Source organism: Lynx canadensis, chromosome D2, assembly GCF_007474595.2.
Source record: "Lynx canadensis isolate LIC74 chromosome D2, mLynCan4.pri.v2, whole genome shotgun sequence".
Lineage (NCBI taxonomy): Eukaryota > Metazoa > Chordata > Mammalia > Carnivora > Felidae > Lynx > Lynx canadensis.
Window position 1 is genome coordinate 44,547,508 of NC_044313.2, and position 14,545 is coordinate 44,562,052.

The following is a 14,545-nucleotide window of genomic DNA, read 5'->3' on the forward strand; positions in this document are numbered from 1 at the left end:
TTTTGTCTTTCTTATTCTTTGGTGTTAATAATTTTGGAGTCATTTTGATGAATACCACAAATAAAGGTGTTTTGATTTTGGGTGAAATGTATTACATCTATAAACAGTACGGGGAAGAACTACAGTTTCCAATCATACATTCAGTTTGCATCTTTGCCCTTTGTAACACATCATTTTTATAATTATTTAATGCTTATATGTTCTCCTAGACTATAAAGTAGTTGGCTTGGTTACTACATTAACATCCCTGGAGTAATTAATTTTTATAACATTTAGACTTCCTATAGAACATAAGTATTTTCTTCAGATCTTTTATATAAAAATTTTCAGGTTTCTTTATAAAACATCACAAACATCATTCAGCACATTTACTGATGATTTAATGCTTTATTAATGCAGTGATCATTTCATTATTTCCAATTTAAATCTATGATTTATTATCTTGGAATTCTGAGCATAGCACTGTTTATATACTAGAAAAGGTTTATTTTGGGGGGAACCACGGCCCACAATAAGAAATACATTTATATCACAACCAAGTATATATATTTATGAATATGTGTGCATATATGTGTGTGTGTATGTGTGCGCATATATCTAAATAAGCATGGATGAATAGATGATGGATATTCAGATACAGATAACATATCAAAAATGTTCCACAAATCAGTATTTGTCTTTTTTACATGTAATGCCCCCTGATAGTTCCTATACTATTCTACTTTATTAGGAAAAACTTCTAGTTATAATGGTCAAAATTTATTTCAAATCCCACTAGCCAGTTGTAATGTATAGTTTTAAGAACAATGCACTACATACAAGAATTGTGTCTTCTTTCTTTTTATCTTCATTATTATCACAATCTTAGTACTCAACAAGTATTTAATAAAATATACTGAATGATGAAATAAGACTAATTTAATGAGTATTAAAGTAAATGGAATTAGCTTTTTGAGCAGCCACATAAAATTTTGAGCAATGCAAGCAATTAAAAACCCCTGACCTTCATATTTTTATTGTTATTGCCATTATTGTAATACCTAACATTTATTAATTGCTTTCTAGGCATCAGACATTATGCTTAGCACTTGATCTGAATTTCCTCATACATTCTTTATAACAGTCCTCAGATAGGAGCTATTATAATCTCTGCATCTTTTATGGGGAACTTACCCAAGACCATGGAAGAAGTGGTCTGAATTCAAATTCTAATTTTTTAAATTACATTCATTCTTATTAACTTTCATCATTAATATATAGAAATTCAGCATCATCCCAATTTCCCACAACTAAAAACAACTCAAATATCAACAGGTAAATGAATAAAAATATATATACACATACATACACACAATAACATGCTATTCATCAATAAAAAGTAAAGAACTATTGATACTCTCAAAATAGATGAATATCAAAACCATTACGCCGAGTGAAAGAATCCAGAAACTAAAAGGGTATATACTGGATGATCTCATTTAGATGAAATTCTAGAAAAGGCAAAACTCAGTAACAGAAAGAGTAATGGTTGTCTGGAACAGGTTCAAGAGACAACTGATGGCAAAGGGACATGAGGGGATTTTAGCAATTGTAGAAATGTTCTTTATCTTGATTGTGGTAGTGGTGGTTATACAACTGTACACATATTCATCAAAATGCAAACAAAATATGTAAAATGGGTGCATTTTATTTGAATGTAAATTCTACCTTAATAAAGTTGATACTTTTTCTTTTTCTCATTTGCTTCTTCTTCCTCTTCATTATCCTTTCCCTTCCTAAACAAGCCATTAAGTGAGACAGAACAAGATAAGTCTCTACCCAAAAAACGCCAAAGTAGAGAACATGTCCCTGCAGGGAAGCAGCTTACTAGGCATGTCAGAGCCCACAACAGTGAAAAAGGTATCCATGGAGGGAGTAGGGAAACAATGTGACAGCAGAGTCAAACCTGAGTAGAACATGAAGGGCACATGCACAAACAGGCAGCCTGGTGTGGGCTATCAGAGTCTAAGCAGATTGAGGTGGGTATCCACACATGGATGGCCTGGAGAGGGCTACCAGAGCTCAAGCAGCATAAAGAGAGCATCTATACAAGAAAATAACTAGTGCCAGATGAAAGAATCAATTATGGCAAGGATGGTATCCATGTGTAGGCATTAACTGACATGTAGTATCAAGCCCAAGCACAGTAAGGAGGCATCGTACAGACAGGGAGACTGGTGTGGGGTGTCAGAGCCCAGGGGACTGGCTGACAAGAAGTCAGAGCCCAAGTAGGGTGAGGAAGGTGTACACAGAGGATGAAAAGAAGCTATGCATGGGGAACCTCACTAAGATGCAGAACCTTAATGGCGTGAGGAGAGGAACTACACAGGGCAGGTAGTAACAGCAGTGGCAGGAAACAGGTTGCACTGAAGAGGACTGATGAAATGAATAAATATATTAAGGAAAACAGAAACCAATTTTCTCACTGTTGGAGGAGAGAATTATAAATACAGAAAAGGAGAAACGCTGTATTTAGAGTGGAATTAAAATTATAAGCATAAACCCACAGTTTTCAATATACAGAGATATAGAAATACAGTCACTAGTATGCATACAAAATCCCACAAATACACGCATGCACACTTACATGCCTTGGGAAGGCTTAAGGGCACTGACAACCCAATCGCAATAAGCACATCTAGCCCCCAGATCTTGGCTTCTAAATACCATTCTCCACTAGAAGTTAACAGGAATAAGGAAAGCACTAAATAATAAGGATGGGACATCTTGCATTGCCACAAATCCCTTCAAATAGTATTTTTAAAAATACCAATTTGGCCATGTCACTCATCTGGCTTACTAGTGCCTAAAGAGTAACACTCAAGCTCCTTTTGTGGCACAAAGGGCCTTTACAATCTGCCCTAAGCCTATCACTGCTGCCTCTTCTCTAACATCCTACATTTTCACTATATCCCATTATGAACTGATGTTTGAATAAGACATGTACTTTTTCAATAACCTTTTAATTTTTCCCATAATAGTAAATACATATTATAGAAAATGAGAAATCAGAATATGTAGATTAAGGGAGCCTGGGTGCCTCAGTTGGTTAAGCATCCAACTGACTCTTGGTTTTGGCTCAGGTCATGATCTCACATTTCAAGAGTGCAAGTCCTGCAACAGACTGCATTGGCAGTGTGGAGCCTGCTTGGGATTCTCTCTCTCCCTCTCTTTCTGCCCCTCCCCCATTCATGCTGTCTCTCTCTCTCAAAATAAATTTTAAAAACTTAAAAAAAAAAAAAGGAAATCTACATTTTCTTTAATGTAGATTAAAGAAAAAAAGACATCACATTCTCACCATCCAGTGAGAATCCACTATTAACACCTTAGTGCATTTCCTTCTGGAGATACACATGTATAGATATATGTAAAGATATATGATTATAATGTAAATAGTATTCTATAACCAGCAAACAATATCTATCTTTCCATTTTGGCAAATTTTTATCTCATCTAATATAGAAGTCATATTCAAATTTCCCCCCAATTGGCCAAATATATCCTCTATAGTTGATCTGTCAACCAATATCCAGGTCAGAATTTCACATTACATCTAGTTGTCCCTTAAATTTCTTTTAATGTAGCACTTTCACCTCCCTTCATCAACTTTTTAGGACACTAACAAGCTAAAGGGATATTACAATTTTTTCTACAGAACTTCCAACCATATGAATTTGTCCTTCCTCTCTTATTCTTCTATCATCTGTTTATTCTGTAAAAAGAAATCTGTGAGCAGTAACTTGAGGAATTAAGATTAAATGTTTTGGGCTAGAATATATTATGCACAATTATGTGTATCACATGAGCAGATACACATTATCTAGCTAACTCAACTCATTACTAATGGGAAAACTATCTCTGGATTAGGGTGAGGACAGTTTGGTCTCCCCAGTGAACAAGTATGGTTTTCTCTTGCCACTATAAGTAATTATGGTGTTACTTTGGCACTATGTGAACGGACTATTCACCTCACAGTTATAACAATAATTAATAATCCTGGCATAAGGCAGAAATTTCTTCAGAAAATTTCTTCAGAGGGGTGCCTGAGTGGCTCAGTCAATTAAACATCCGACTTCGGCTTAGGTCATGATCTCACGGCTCATGGCTTCGAGCCTCACGTCAGGCTCTGTGCTGATAGCTCAGAGCCTGCAGCCTGCTTTGGATTCTGTGTCTCCCTCTCTCTGCCCCTCTGCTGCTCATGTGCTCTCTCTCATTCTCTCTCTCCTTCAAAAATAAAAATTAAAAAAATTTTAAAGAAAAATTCATTAGAAATTTCTTTGTTGTTTGTACAATAACGTTTCCCTAATTTTATCACACTTTCTACATTTATTTGATGGCACTCTTCAGCAAAATTCAATCATATTTCGTTAAGGATTTAGTTATTGAAATATAGATGTCGCTTTAGTTACTGAAATATAGTCCCACCGTAAATGCAGCATAAATGCTTAATTTTTCTTGTTAATAAACATTTTTAAAGTAAGAAGTTGTATTAATAGTTACTTCAAAGTGTACCAAGTGAGCACTGGTTTTTCTGGCTTTCTCTTTATTGAGTATCTTAGGTACTCATGGGTTTTCCTACAGTCATTATGACAAATGAGCTCATACTCTCAAGAACCTATACCTTTGTTCATGTTGAATCTGCTGATTTCCTCCACAAATTCTTCACCTGATAAACTCAACTCACAGTTTCACATCTTCTCTATGATGGCAGAGAGTGAATTTCTTCATCTCCATTCCCAGAGCAATTGTTCTATTTCACATACTACATAAGGATACTTCTAATGTAATATTTGGTTGCATATCTTTTCCCTTCCCTGACTTGTCTTTCACAAGTAAGAATAGTATCTTTCACCAGTGTTATTTACAGTTTGATTCACAGATTTGTTTTGGCACAGACTATTTTCTGTCTGCAACACAATAAAATAAAAAGCTTGCACCAGACTATAAATCAACTGGTCATTAAACACAGTTTGGTTTTGGCTCAGTCTTTTTTTTGATAGCAAATATTTCTGAAAGGATGAAATGTGTTGATTTCTATTATGGAAAGAGCTACTTTAACTCTCCAAGGATTAGTAACAAACACTTTTACAAGCTACTTTGAATAGCACTGTCCAATCATCAATTTACCCTCACTGCCAGGAACAAAAAACGGAATATGAAAACAACTGTTTGCAGAAAAAGACAGTGTGCAGGAGTGAGGACCATGGGCATGTCAAAATACCCCTTCTAACGTGAAGAGTAAGTCACTGCATCTGGATCTTCCTACAACCAAAAAGATGAACAGCACCTAGTGGGCACCTTTGAGTTTTGGAGGCAACATATTTCTCATCTGGGTGTGTTATTCTGGCCCATTTACCAAGTGACCCAAATAGCTGCTAGATTTGAGTAGAGTCCAGAAGGTTCTGCAATAAGTCCAGGCTGTTGTGCAAGCTGTTCTGCCCCTTGGGTGATATGATCCAACAGATTCCATGGGGTGGAAGTGTCAGTGACAAACAGGGATACTGTCTGGAGGCCTTTGTAGACCCTTGTACATGCAGGCCCTTACGATTTTGGAGCAAAGCCTTGCCATCCTCTGCAGATAACTACTGTTCTTTTGAGATACAGCTTTTGGTCTGCTACTGGGTCTTAGTAGTGACTGAATGCTTAATCTTGGGCCACCGAGTTACCATGCTACCTGAGCTGCCCATAATGAATAGGATTTTATCTAACACACAAAGTCATAAAGTTGGGGGTACCCAGAAACATTCTATCACCAAATAGAAGTGGTAATAGTTGTGATCGGGCCTGAAGAGGCCAAAGATAAAAGTAAGGTACATGAAGAAGTGGCTCAAATGCCATGGTCCCCCTACCTTCCTGCTATACTGCCTTCTCTCTCTGAAACTATACTATGGTCTCATGGGGAGTTCCCAAAATTAGTTGAAAGAGGAAGAGAAGACGCAGGTTTGGTTTCCAGATGGTTTCATATAATATGCAGACAACACCTGCCAGTGGACAGCTGCAGCACTACGGTTCCTTTCTGGTACATCCTGGAAGGGTAGCAAAGAAAAGAAATCCTCCCAGTGGCAGAACTTCAAGTAATGCATGTGGCTATTCACTTTGCTTAGAAGAAAAAATGTCCAGACATATGATTATATACCAATTCATGGACCAATGGTCAGGGACTTAGAAGAAACATGATTGAAAAACTGGTGAAAAAGAAATTTTGGGAAGAGGTGTATGGATAGACCCTCTGTGAATGGGCAAAAAATATGAACATATTTCTATCATGTGAATGCTCACCAAAAGGTGATCTCAGCAGAAGAGGATTTAAAAATTTAAGTGGATAGTCTGATCCATTCCACAGATACCAGTCAGCGTCTTTCCCTAGCTACCTCTGTCATCCAAAATGGCTCATGAACAAAATGGCAATGGTGGCAGGGATACAAATTATGCACAGGCTCAGCAACATGGCCACATTGGCTATGGTCATTTTTTAGTGCCTAACTTGCCAGCAGCAGAGATCAACAGAGTCCCTGATATGTCACCACTCCCTGGATGATCAGCCAGCTACCAATGCTGGTTGATTATACTAGACCACTTTCATCACGGAAAAGATGATGTTTTGTCCTTACTGTAATAGACGCTTACTCTGTATATGGATTTGCTTCTCTGCTCACAATGCTTCTACCAAAACTACCTTCCATGGACTTACAGAATGCCTCCCCAATGTAAGTTGGTCTCATCCAATCTCCTGAAGGCCTGAATAGAGGAAAAGGTGGAGTAAGGGAAAATTCACTCTCTTTTAGTCTGACTGTCTTCAAACCAGGGACATTGGTATTTTGCTGCCTTTGAACCCAGACTCATGCTGAAACTTACACTGTTGGCTCTCCTAGCTCCCAGGCCTTCAGACACAGACTCAGACTTTAGACTCAGACTAGAACTCAGATTCAGACTAGAACAAGCTTGCCAACTGCTGATCTTGGGATTTCTCAACTTCCATAACGACATGAGCCAATACCTTATAATAAACATTTTTGTTCTCTCTCTCTCTCTCTCAGTTCTTTTCCTTTGTATAACTAAGACCAATTTTAAAGGCAATTCCTTCAAAATGGTAATAGACACTAAGGGAATCTAGACAATACAAATGTTGTTTGTCATTTGTCCTTATCAAGTAGGGCCTCTTAATCAGGTCCTGAAAACTAAGAAAATAAAGACAGCAATGAAGGGCCACTAGATTAAGGAATCACCAGGAACTAAGGCAGGTAAGGCATTTATAAAACTGTCTGATTAAAATCAATCTAACACACATTTACTGAGTACTAGGTAATAGAAGTTTTACATATTTATATGTAAAGTCCCCTGGAGCTCTATAAAATTCTATTGTTTCCTCTAAGAAGTAGGCTATAGAAATGATTTTTATGCTATTTATATTTTCATTAATCATTTCTCTTTAGTTTCCTTTTGTGAATTTAATTTAATCTTATAAGGGAAATAGTTTAAACTGCTGAAAACAATCAAGGAAAATATTTCTTTCTGAATTTAAGGAACATTGCCTTGGGGTAAGCCATCTGGAGGAGAGAACACCAAAGTAAGAGAACCAAAGAGATGATGCAACTACCTCTTTCTTTGTGGACATTCTTCTTCATGAGCTAGTACTCAGTCAAATCTTGCAGGGCTCGGTCAAAATATGAGAACTCCGGTGACTCCTCCCTATAATAATCAATCTCATATGAGTAGCCCCAAGTAGATACCAGTTACTAGTGCTTTTAAATTTAAGTTCTTATGTTTGCAAATGAGTGCAAAACTCCACCTCTCTAACAGCAATTCCACCAATATGTATGTACATCAATATGTACAACAAAAAAGAACCAATTTGCCCTGCAAAACCCCAATGAGGGCCAAATGCTAGATAAAGAAAAAGAATATGACCCATCAGGGTTAAAGATGCTGGAAATTAATTGTAAGTCTGTATAAGGCAAGAACAGACTCCCAGTCTTCTAGCTCTATTCCAAGCAAAACCAAAACAAAACAAAAATTAGTGGTTTCTTCTCAGGAGAAAATACAACAACCTAAGAAGGAAAAATCCTCCACTTAGTAGATATTGCGGGTCCTCCAATATCTATGCAGTCCTGGAAAATCAAGCCAGCCAGCTGACAAGCCTAGCTAATGTACAAAGAGTCCTGAATCAACTTTTTAGTTCCTCACTCCTAAATATTAATGAACAATAAATAATCATCAGATATTTGAAGAAATATTCCAATAGAAAGAGAAACCAAAGTAAACATAAACAAAATGACTCTTTGGAAAGAAAGATAATGCAAGGAACCTGAGAAACCTTAACAAAACCTAATAAAAACACTAATATACTGACAAAACAAAAATTGAATGATATGAATAAGGAATGGTATATTATAAAGAGTTCTTGAAAACTAAGAATACAATTGCCAAGATAAATAATTCAACAGAAAAGGAGAGCTGGAAAATGACGTTGAGGAAATATACCAGAAAAGATAATCAAATCCAAAGGAAAATATGAAATAAAAAGATAAAAGATTGAGAATCAATTCAGAAGTTCTAGTTTGTAATTACCAAGAATTCCAGAAAGATAGAGACAATGGGGCAAAAATAAAATCATGGAAATAGCTTAAGAAAATTTCACACTACATGAATCTCCAAAGACTCTACCCAGACATTAAGTGGGAAACATACAAACAACTACAACAAAACTCAAATCCCAGGACATCACTGTGAAACTGCAGAATGCCTGAAATAAAAGATTAGAGTGCCAGGGGAAAAAAAAAAAAAAGATTACAAATCTCTCAGAGAAATAAAAACAGGAAACATAAAATGTAAAGGGGATCAGAATGTAGACTTTTCCCAGTGGCTAACCTGAATCCTAGAAAAGCAATGCATTCAGATTTCTAAGGAAAAACTCACTTCCACCCCAGGCAAATCATTAATATGCTATAGTAGAGTAGATGAAAGAAATTTTAAGTAATGTACTAACTAAAAAAAACTTACCATCCATTTACCCCCCCTTAGAAAGTAAATGAAAGATATACTCTAGCAAAATGAGGGAGTAAACTTATTAAAAAAAAATTTTTTTTAATAAGAAGATATACAGGAAATAGTGGACCCAATCCCAGAATATGACAAAAGGAAGCCCCTGCATGATAGCTCTAGAGAAATCTTCCGACGGTAATCTGTTCAGATTAGAAAAGGTTGATGCCTGGATGGCTCAGTCAGTTAAGTGTCTGACTCTTGATTTCAGTTTAAGTCATGATCCCACAGTTCATGAATTTGAGCCACACATCAGGCTCTGCACTGACAGTGCAGACCTTGCCTGGGATCCTCTCTCTCTCCCTTTCTCCAACTTGTGCATGCTGTCTCTCTCAAAATAAATAAACAAAAACAACAACAACAACAACAAAAAGGCTGACTGAGGTGGAGTGAAGGACAGAAATTCTGCATTTTCATTAAGCCTGGATACTATGTGAATTTTTCAAACTATGTGTATGTATCACACTGAACTTCTTTAAAGTGAGTAGTAGTATTACATGGGGAAGAAATTAAGAGGCAGTTATATGAAATTTTAGACTCATTCAGCTTTTAACTTCTATTAGCATTTTGTGAAATTTCAAAGATGCACTAAAAAGATTCTGCAATTTTTCTTCTCATAATTTTGTCTTCAATGCATAAATAAAAAGGTAAAGTTAATTTGATCAGTGTTCATTTAAAAATTTCAGAGGTCGTAACGACAGAAAAGAACCATTAAGAGAGTCACAGTTTTTCTTTTATGTGTCTTATCAATCACGTATTCTCTCCTGAAGTATGTTACTTCTGTCATTATTAGACATGGCCTGGTCTGATTAGCTGATATTTATCATGCTTCATATTTCAGGCCAATAAACCCAGAAACAAAAGAGGGTACACAGTATAGCTAGTACAATGACTGATTCAAAGTAGATATCTAACATATTTTGGCTATTCCCCACCCCTTCTACCTCCTCTTTCCTTTGACCCTGAAGCTCCTGATTGGAAAATCTCCCCGGAGTAGTAAACAGAGAAACACTATAAACCAGAGTCTATCTTCTAGTTAGAGTTAAAAACGTAAGCTCTATCTATGTCTGGAGAGTTCAATCATGGAATCTCTGCCTTGAGACAAGTCCAAGGATCTCAGATCTGAAAAAGATTCTCTACTTTCTTGTTCCTAGTTGTAGCATGGAAAAGCTTCTTTCAAAGGGTAGTCCAAAATCCACAAGAATAGAGAAGAGCAGTCTGGAGAATCCATAATCAAATACTTATAAAACAATTTACATGACTTTAACTGGGTATTTACACTAATCATCACTATTAACACAGGAGCCATATTTCACTTCAACTAACTTTTACTGAGCATATATCATGAGCCTGGTTTTGATAAACACCAGGAGTTCTAAGAAATGGTCCCTGCTCATAATAAGTTACAACATATAACGCTGAGGAAAGTAATCCAGAAAATAAATTCAGGAGAGAAGCGAGACAATTCTTTCTCAACCATAATTTTAAGCAAAAATTGGCTAGCCTACAAAAACAAACAAACAAACAAAGCTTTAAAATTAACCAAAAGACATTCATGATTTAAAATTAATATTGTTCCTAGCAGTGCTATTGCTGGGTCATAGGGTAGGTCTATTTTTAATTTTCTGAGGAACCTCCACACTGCTTTCCAGAGCGGCTGCACCAATTTGCATTCCCACCAACAGTGCAGGAGGGCACCTTTTGGGATGAGCACTGGGTGTTGTATGGAAACCAATTTGTCAATAAATTTCATAAAAAAAAATAAATAAATAAATAAATAAAATTAATATTGTTAGGGGCAGCTGGGTGGCTCAGTAGGTTGAGCGTCCAACTTCGGCTTAGGTCATGATCTCACGGGTTTGTGAGTCTGAGCTCCGCATCCCGCTCTGTGCTGACAGCTCAGAGTCTGGAGCCTGCTCCAGATTCTCTGTGTCTCTTTCTCTGCCCCTCCCCTGCTCATGCTTGGTACCTCTCTCAAATATAAACTTTAAAAAAATAAAGTAAAATAAAATCAGTATTTTATTCCTTAGTTTTCTGCTATGCATCTGACCTTGTCTGTAAATTCAAGCAAAAAAAAAAAAAAAAAAGTACTATTGAACAAGAAGCCAGGTTCTACCATCAGCTCATCCTGTGTCTTTGGACAAGTCACATCACTGTTGAGTCTAGATTTTCTAGAATAAAGAAATGCAAGGACTGAGGAAGATTAAACTTGAAGGTTTCAAACAAAAGTTAAATTACGTGACTATGTAAGTAAAAACTGCTGTTGATTTCCTAGTTAGCTGAAATTATAATAACAGCTACTGATGATTAAATGCCTGAATACCATACATCAGGTATTAGACCTCTAAATTTACAACTACTATTTCTAATTGTGTCAACAACCTTATAAAATAAAAATGAGGAAATAGGAGAAAAACTGGCTTACCAAATATCACACAGCTCATAAATGTTGGGGACCATACTGAGAACATCACACAAAATCCCATGTTTTTTTTCTCCCACAGAAGTTTGTTATGTACTATTTATAAGCATTATTTCTACAGAAATCTAAATAGACATTAGAAACCCAATTAACTTTAAAAAGTCAATTCATTTTGCAATTCACAATATCAGAGCTAACAATGTTCATATGAACTCACCTGATGCAGCAGACGCTTCAGTTTAAGTAACTGAGTTTTTACAGCAGTGCAATCTTGGACCATGTGCCGGAGCGTCATCTCATCCAGTATCACTGTATTTTCGGGTACATCTACAAATATCTTCTGAGCCTGGAAAAAGGGGGTCCCTCCATAGCTTTCAAAATGACCCAAAGGAGATTCTCTATAGGGAGAGCCTCTGGAAGGGCAGGGGGAGAAGTTGGAGGGAAAAGATATACAATATAATTTCAGAAAAAAACAAGGTAATGAAATTATTCCAGTGATTATTACATATCAGTTATCATTATCACAAAGCCTTTGACTTTTGCTTACCTCGGACACTGAATTTGTTTCCACCAAAAGTTCCAATCAGTTCTAGTTCTCATTAATACAATTATCTTCTGCACTCCCTCCCCTTTTTATGTATTTTACACATTGGTTGAATAAACCTTATTTCTTAGTAAATGAAAGAGAAAGAAAAAACTCTAGGGAAAGGCCTTGCCCGCCCCCCCCCCCCCAAATTACACTTATTTTCTTTGCCTGAATGGATTGTTTGCTTTTTAGCTCTTGATTTTAACTGGTCTCTTGAATGTCACATCTTTTTTTAGCCCCATAACTACGCTATCTATCTTCATTCCCAGTTTGGTCACACACACCTGGATTCCTATTTCTTGTAAGTCCCAGCAAACAGTTAAGACAGACAAACTGTTACTACTTTGTTTTTACATTATTGGTAAGTCTTCTTTTCTAATAAAGATTAAACTTGATTTTTTATAAAAGTCTTATATACACCACATATTTCCCAATCTTAAAATATATTTTAAAAAGTCTACTCTAAGAAAATTTAAACTTCCCTTTAGTTTCATACAATATACGTGCTTGAAAAAGCAGACCAAAAAAACCAAAAAACAAAAAACAAAAAGCCACAAAAACTGGGGCTGATGTGTTTCATAGATTGTGAAGAACACAATGCTTTGATCAGAAGTCATTAGCTAAAGCAATTTTAAATTACTACACTCATGTAATACATGATTCCAGCTGGTTCTTAAGACATGAACTTGTTACATATGTGAGACCTCAATATATTAAATAACACAATGAACGAGTACTCGCTCCAATATAATGGCCATATTAACATAGCAGAATTCAAGTTAAATTCATGACCCATTAAATTTGCCAAAGTCACAACACATTAAATTTTAACCACACAGAAAAAGTAGAAACACTAATTTTTTTTTAATGTTTATTAATTTTTGAGAGAGAGAGAGAGAGAGTGAACAGGGGAGGAGCAGAGAGAAAGGGAGACAGAATCAGAAGCAGGCTCCAGGCTCCGAGCTGTCAGCACAGAGCCCGACGCGGGGCTCAAACTAACAAGCTGCAAGATCATGACCTGAGCTGAAGTTGGACACTCAACCAACTGAGCCACCCAGGCGCCCTGAAACACTAGATTTTCTAATTTATAACAAATATTCCCCAATTTCTAAACTCTTAAATATTCAACATGGGCTTGGTTTTCACAAAATTATTTTTCTCTGAAACTATTTTTTCGTATTTTATTTCAGGCCTGATTTTTGTTTTAACCCAAGAAAAAAAATTTTAAGAACTTAAAAATTTTTGATCTATAGTTAAGACTCTAATATGTTTTTACATATACTTCTGCCTTATACTTGTTGGTTCAAAATATAGTTTAATGATTAAATTTCAACTACTGATCAATTAATATGATTTCACCATCCATTACTGAATAGATGGGCAATGTATACATGGAATGATGAAAAATATATAATAATAAAAAGTTAGCAAAGTAGTAAAACAAAAACATAGACTCATCTAGCATATGAAGAGTAGAGATAAGAGCTATGTTTTCAGAGAAAAAAGTTGACATACTTTGGAAGGTTTTCTTGGGCAAGAAAGAACCTGGGATGAACTATAAAGTATGAGGTTTAAGTATGACTGAAATGAAAGAGAAGGCTTTCTGGAACAAGAAAATAAAAAACAACAGCACAAAACGCAAGGCATGTTTTTCAGGGACAAGGAGACTCAAATATGGCTTATGAGGCCACAGATAGCCTAAATCCAATTTATTCTTCAACTTCATCCCTCAACACATCTTAATCCATAGCCAATTACCTGAGATTGCCAAAGCACACTATAATCTCCCTCATCTCCAAACCTATGTCAACCTCTCCATACTCGTGGCTAGGCTATTTACCCTGCCCTCCACTGCCCACTTGATCTGAAGAATGATAACTCCTCTTCATCTTAAATTAGTTGGCATTTCCTCAGGGAAAGCTTCCTTAATCCCTTCCTAAAGCGGGGCTTGGTACTTCCACAGGTGTCCTTATAGAGTCCTCTAGTGTGCCCCACTATGATACTTAACACAGTATATTGTGTTCATGTGCAATCTGTGCCAAATCATGAACTCCATGAAGACAAAGATTGTGTATTCTTTTCCTCTATTTCAAAAACAGTTAGCTTTTAATTTATTTTTGTTGTTGTTGCTGCTTTCACTGTATGATTAAGGAACATGGATTTTAACTACTAGATTGTTTCTTTTCAAGCTTCCATCTCTGAGATTCTAAAGTTCTTTGGTTGTGACATTAAAACAAAGCACTACTTTAAAATTGTAATCTGGAAGCAGTCACATTAAAAAGTACCAGTTAATAATCAAATTAAACTTTACTTCCTATTTTACCAAATGAATATAATAAAAATTAGAGAGGGAAGATACTGAGAATAAGGCTTATTTTAGGTTGACTAAATATGAACCACATGCAAGGAACTAATGAATTAAAAGCATTTCAAAGGAAGAGTCACAACAAGTCTTTACC

General features: G+C 36.0%; 1 protein-coding gene across 5 annotated transcripts in view; it reads right to left on the reverse strand.

Moving 5' to 3' along the window:
- Positions 1 to 14,545, reverse strand: part of CCSER2 (coiled-coil serine rich protein 2) — a 194,829-nt gene that overhangs the window by 62,462 nt on the left and 117,822 nt on the right. For all 5 annotated transcript variants that reach the window (XM_030334531.2, XM_030334537.1, XM_030334535.2 and 2 more), the window contains one exon: positions 11,718 to 11,913. In XM_030334531.2, coding sequence (XP_030190391.1) covers positions 11,718 to 11,913 — 196 coding nt within the window. The remainder of the gene's footprint in view (positions 1 to 11,717; positions 11,914 to 14,545) is intronic.